The sequence below is a fragment of the Arachis ipaensis genome, chromosome B07 (assembly GCF_000816755.2).
Source record: "Arachis ipaensis cultivar K30076 chromosome B07, Araip1.1, whole genome shotgun sequence".
Lineage (NCBI taxonomy): Eukaryota > Viridiplantae > Streptophyta > Magnoliopsida > Fabales > Fabaceae > Arachis > Arachis ipaensis.
Window position 1 is genome coordinate 11,020,101 of NC_029791.2, and position 6,502 is coordinate 11,026,602.

General features: G+C 42.3%; 1 protein-coding gene across 2 annotated transcripts in view; it reads right to left on the bottom strand.

Moving 5' to 3' along the window:
• LOC107608939 (probable sugar phosphate/phosphate translocator At3g11320) overlaps positions 1 to 917 on the bottom strand; it is a 2,878-nt gene extending 1,961 nt beyond the window's left edge. The window contains exon 1 of one of the 2 annotated variants that reach the window (XR_002351136.1): positions 236 to 917. Coding sequence is in view for 1 of the 2 variants with exons in the window: in XM_016310728.2 (XP_016166214.1) it covers positions 236 to 676 (441 nt within the window). In the remaining variant the exon portion in view is untranslated. The remainder of the gene's footprint in view (positions 1 to 235) is intronic. The other variant, XM_016310728.2, reaches the window with a different exon arrangement.

Consider the following 6,502-nt stretch of genomic DNA (forward strand, 5'->3'; position numbering starts at 1 on the left):
CATATCATCACAGTAAAGCTAACTTAACTTGCATCATCATCATCATCAGGAAAAAGCAAAACCAGTGTTACAAATTTGTATCATAATCAAACCAATAAAGTGACCCTCATAACTTTGCAAAGTCAACTAAAATGCAATTCCACTGATATTAAAAAGGAAAAAATTAAACCCTTAAATAGCGAAATCACATAAAATAAAATCCTTTAATAATTAAAAAATAGTAAAAAAATATTACCCCGCTGGCAATGACGACGCCGGTGACGACCGGAACTAGGGTAACGTAAGTGAGCCAAGCCTCTCTTTTGAAGGTCATAAGGTAGGCAAAAACGGCGGTGAAGAAGGGCGTGGTTGCGCCAACGGCCTGATTAAACGACACCGGAAGGTAGCGTAACGAGATGTTGCCGAAGACGACGGAGACGCAGAAAACGAGGCTGAGAGCGGAGATCTTGAAGAACTGAACGCGGGAGCGTAGGGTTTGAAGAGGAACCATCTTGAGCCATGCGATGGCGACGTAGCTGAGCAAGGAGCACGCAGTCATGTGGCACATGGTGAGGAAGATAGGGTACTTGAAGCCATAGTTGGAGAGAAGGTACTTGTTGAGAAGGAGAACGCCAATGTTGGAGGAATACCATGATGATATGAGTCCGATCGTGAATAATCGGGTCGGACCCTTCATTTCGGATCTGAGACGACGGTGGATTCAGCGACCGAGGGTTAAAATGGGAAATGTGGTTGCGGTTTTATCATGTTATTTTCATTTTCATGAGTTGAAGAAGAAGAAGAAGAAGAAGTGAAAGTGAAAACTGAAGTAGACGCGTTTCAATTCTCGGCCTCTTCCCCTTTTCCTTTCGCTTCTTTGGAGTTTAGACGCACCACTCTCTCTTCTTCCCCCATTATTTATTTCATTTGCTTCTCAATTTTGTTTTATTTATTGCTTTTTATTGCATATCAATATCACTTTAGCTGCTTCTTTTTTCGGACTCACAGCAAGTAATCTCCTGTTTAATAACAATTTAGTGAAATTTATTAAATTATTTAATCATTTTTAAATATTAATTTTATATAAAATTAATTACATGTAAATTTTTATATATTTAGTTTTTTACATTTGGAGATTCAAGACCTGCCCACCGAAGCGGTCATCATGGGGCTAGTCAATGGTCTTAGAGAAGGTCCCTTCTCACAGTCCATATCAAAAAGACACCCCGCCTCTTTAAATGATGTACAGGAAAGAGCTGAAAAGTACATCAATATGGAAGAAAACGCTAGGCTAAGAGACCTGAGTTTGAGAATCGGGCACCCTCCCTCAACGAAAGAAAGGGAGAAGGAAGCGAAGAAGAAGGAAGAGCTCGGCCTCGATAGGCCAAGAAAATATCACTCTTATACTCCATTGAAAGTTCCTGTAGTGGATGTATACAGAGAAATTTGCAATACTGAAAGGCTGCCTCCCCCCAGACCCATTAAGAATAAAAAAGGGGGGAGCCACAGTGATTACTGCGAGTACCATAAGATATATGGACACTCCACAAACGACTGTTACGACCTTAAAAATGTGATAGAAAAGCTAGCCAGAGAAGGTCGGCTAGACAGATATCTCACAGAAAGGTCGGACGGTCATGGAAAAAGAAAGCGAGAAGATACGGATAGAAGAGGCCCACCACCACAAACTCCGGAGAGACATATCCATATGATCTCAGGAGGATTTGCGGGAGGGGGACTCACAAAATCCTCTCGTAAAAGACATCTCAAGAGAGTCTACCAGGTCGAAGAGGGGTCCTCCGATCTTCCGACCATTTCATTCACAAAGGAAGATGGGCGAGGAATAATCCCCGGGCACGATGACCCAGTGGTAATTACCATGATCCTGGCAAACGCCCATCTACACAGAACACTAGTAGACCAAGGAAGCTCAGCAGACATCCTCTTTAAGCCCGCTTTCGACAAACTAGGTTTAGATTAGAAAGAGTTAAGAGCCTACCCCGACACCTTGTACGGATTAGGTGACACGCCAATAAAGCCACTAGGATTTTTACCCCTCCACACCACCTTTGGAAAGGGGGAAAAATCAAAGACTCTGAGTATAGACTTCATAGTCATCGACGTGGGGTCGGCTTATAATGCTTTAATCGGCAGAGCTACCCTTAATCGACTCGGAGTGGTGGTATCGACGCCCCACCTCTGCATGAAGTTTCCGACCTCGTCGGGGATAGCAACGGTGAGGGGAGATCAGAAGCTGGCAAGGAAGTGCTACAATGAAAGCCTAAACCTGAGAGAAAAAGGCAAAGAGGTCCACACAATAGAACTCGGGGGAGCAAGGGTTAAAGAAGAGCTGCGACCACAGCCCGGGGGAAAAACTGAGGAGATTCAGGTCGGCGAAGAGGAAGGGAAAAACACTCACATAGGAGCCAACCTAGGGGAAACCCTAAGACAGGGGTTGACTAAGCTCCTAAGAGATAACTCCGATCTCTTCGCCTGGAAGGCCTCCGACATGCCTGGGATAGATCCCGAGCTCATGTCTCACAAGCTCTCGGTCTACTCAGGGTCCCGACCTGTACAACAAAGAAGACGCAAGCTCGGCCCAGAGCGAGCCCTAGTAGTAGAAGAGCAAGTGCAGACGCTCCTAGAAGCCGGCTTCATCAGAGAAGTCAAATACCCAACATGGCAGGGAATATCAGGCAAAAGACCCAACTATGAAAAGGTACTTGGAGAAAGCCTCGGAGCTCCTGGGGCGCTTTGCAGAAACCGAGGTGAAACACATAACTCGGGATCTAAACAGCAGAGCAGACACCCTATCCAAGCTAGCAAGTACCAAGCCAGGAGGAAATAACAGAAGCTTGATTCAAGAGACACTCCAGGAACCTTCAGTGGTAAAAACGGAAGACACACTAGAAGTCTTTGAAGTGGTCGGATTAAACCTCGGATGGATGAACCCCTTAGTCGAATACCTAAAATTCGACATCCTCCCTAAGGAGGAAAAAGAAGCCCAGAAAATCCGAAGGGAAGCACAACACTATACTTTGGTGAAAAATGTTCTCTACAGAAGGGGGATATCAACACCATTGTTAAAGTGTGTACCGACCTTAAAAACCACCGAGACTAAGAAAAAGGCTGCCTTGAGAATCAAGGAAATTCAGAAAAGCAGGCAAGTCCCAAAGAAAAGATTTTCTCCAGAAAAGATCAAAGAGTCAAAGGAACCACGAAAAGCATGCGCGCATACGGTAACTCAAAACCCTTATCCAAAAAGGGTATTTATTTAACGATAAATTAAACCCCTATTAAAAAAAGGGGGCATTACTGTTTTGTTTACGGCCTTAAAAGGCCAAAAAATTGTTCAAAACACCAACAAATAAATATAAAGAGTTTAAAAAAGAGGGGCCCACAGGCCGGGCCCCGATAGCCAAAAATCACTTTTTTAGAAGATCACTACCAGCAGAGTCAGGGGAAACGCCAGGAGCAGGAGTCGAAGAGGAAGTCGGAGGAACGGTAGAAGAACTCGGAGCGTCCTTAGAGTGAGGAGGGGACTCTATGATCCTCTGCCCCCGAGTCTTTAAATCAGACTCAGACTCCACTATGGGGACAGGAGGATCCACGATGGCACCATCAATAACAATCTTATCAGGGTCCAAAGGAGAAAGGTCCAAGTCAGGAGCAATAACTCCGACCTGTTCCTTGAAAATCCTCCAGGCCTCATCAGCACCATCCGCAATAGAGTCCTCCAACTCGGTATAGGCCTTCCGAGCGTTCAGCAAGTCATTTTTTACAAACACAAGATCAGCAAACAAACTGTTGTAGCTGGCTTGCGCTGCTTTCCTCAAATCCATCTCCATGTTGCATTGGGCTTGCAACTTCTTCCCTTTCTCTCTGAGGCTGTCCCTCTCCTCCGTCAGTTTGACGACTTTCCCCTCCAACTCCTTCTCATGCTCCTGATATATACGAAGCCTACCCTCCAGCTCCTCGACCCTCGAGGTCGTCCCTAAAGAGCTGATGGGAGTCTTCTCAAATATATCCAAGAGTTTGCCACAAACCCCCGCCGTCTTGAGACTCTCCTCAACCACAGTAGTGAGGTAGTGTCGAACAGAAACATCATCCATACTCATACAAGCATGAGGATAGATGTTCTTTCGGATGAACGCAAGAGCGTCCGCCTCACCAGAAGCGCCAGACTCTAAGGCCTTGCGCTTCTTTGGCTCTGGTTCGGGAGTAGGTCGGACGGGAGGGGGTGGCAGAGAGGAAGCAGAGGAAGAAATTACAATAGGTTGAGAGGGAGTCCCAACGTTCCGAGGAGGAGGAGAGGGAGAGACAACCGTCCTAACACCGCCAGACCTGGCTCGAGACTTTGCCTTGGCTTCCTGAACCCTCTGGTAAGACTCTTGAGCGTTTTTCTTTGCCATCTCTGCAAAAACGAATTGGTAGCTAAAATCAGACAAAGTCGGTAAAAGAAATTGCAAGTCGGAAATAAGCGAGAAACGCAAAAAGCTACCTAATTGTGACTGAACAAAGGTCGGCGACCCCTGGAGAAATTTTTTAGTATCCAAGTATGGGGCCCTCCCCCACGCTTCTCGGAGGAACCCCACAATGGCTGCTTCTACCTCATTTAAGTCATCCAGACCATATTTCTCGCAAGGGGAGGCCTCCAGCCAATATAAAGGAAATCGGGGAGAAGAATGATCATCCAGGAAAAAGGGGTGGTGACCCTCTACAGCTTGCACTTTGAAAAAGTAGTTCTTGAAGTCATGAAAGGACTCGTCAAAAAGGGTAAAAAGTCTCCGACCTTGTATGGCTCGGAACGACACCCACTGTTGTTTATTGTTTAGCCCACTGAAGGGTTTTGTCATATGAAAAAGATGGAAAAAATTCTTTAAAGAAGTCGGAAACTCTAAAGCCTGGCTGATGAATTGATAAATTGTCAAAAGACCCCAAGAGTTGGGGTGAAGTTGGGTGGGAGCGACTCGACAGTGACGCAAAACAGATATCTCAAAATTCGAAAAAGGAAGAAAAACACCCAAACGGGTGATCATGCACTCATACATAAAGAAAAAATGAGGGGCCGCCTCATCGACTCTTCCAAAACAAACCCGGTCTTCAGGACCCGGGACTACCAATTCATATTTTGGTTCGTCATCCTCAGAAGTACAAATTCTGTGATGAGTGCGAAGGTTGGTAATGAACTCAGAATCGACTGAGGGCTCCTCCCCTAAGACCGTAACATCAACCCAGTGAGAGAGAGCATCTACAGAAGCCATTTCTTTTTATAAAAAAAAGGGGGTAACAAAACCTACAAGGGGAAAAGAAAAATCACCAACACGGTCTCTAAAGGGAGGAGGATGCGAAACTAAAGTCTACAAATCAAATTTATCTACAAAGGCACATTAAAGAACTAACCTTTATCCGGAAATAAGGGTTGGAAGCAAAGGCCTTCGAAGACGCAAGAACGCAGCACGAACGAATACAAGGAAAATTTGAAAGATCGCAGAAACGAAACAACGAAAGAGAGGGAAAATATTTAATATTATTATCTTTTTTTTATTCTATCATTTTTACTTTAAAATCACTAAAAGTATTTTCTAATTTCATAGGTCAAAAGCTAATTCGTTGCATTCCATTTAAGGATTTGTCGCCGGCCAATGAATTGCTGCATACAAATCACTACAAGTATTTTCTCCTACTATAAATACACTAACAAGTAACAACCTCAGGTATATTCACGTCATAATCTACTAAAAATCTGCTTAAAATTCTTGCTAACTTAAGTATCGAAATCTCTTGCAGGTACCATCCCTACCTCCTCACAAGAAATTCAGACGACAGCACCTTGACACCAGAACAAGTCGGACGCTGCCTCAGAAGGAGTTTGAACCTCACGTTCAGGCCCAAATCACCATTTCAGATAACCCTCGAAACAACATTCACTTATATTCGTTCGATACGTGTGTCTCTTGTGTCCAACTGTGTTTTAATAAAAAATAAAAAAAATCTTTTCCCAACAACTTAGATACACCTAAGTACTATTATGTGTCAGCCTGTCCAGCTTTATTAAGTATTCTTAAAATAAATTTAAAAATATTATATATTATTAATTATTAAAACAAAATATATTTTAAATACATTATATAATTAAAAATATTAAAATATCATTATAATTTATCTAAAAAATATTTTATATTTTATATATATGTTGTATCCTGTATCTTATAAAATTTTAAAATTTGTATGTCCGCATATCTCGTGTCTTTTATTTTTACAATTAAATTCTTTTTTTTCTTTGCAAAAAATATCAAAATTAACCGAATATTCTAAAAATGAGATGATGTTTAAATTTAGGAAACTAATCCTTAAATGTGGGTATCTTTAGGAAAAATATTCTCTTAACTCTTATTTTTTTGGTAAAAAAATTATCTATTACAAAATTTAAAACGTTAAAAACTTTTAAATTATAGAAACTTAATTATAAATTTGGTGAAACTATAAAAATTGATAGAGTAATTAAACCAATTAAAATCAA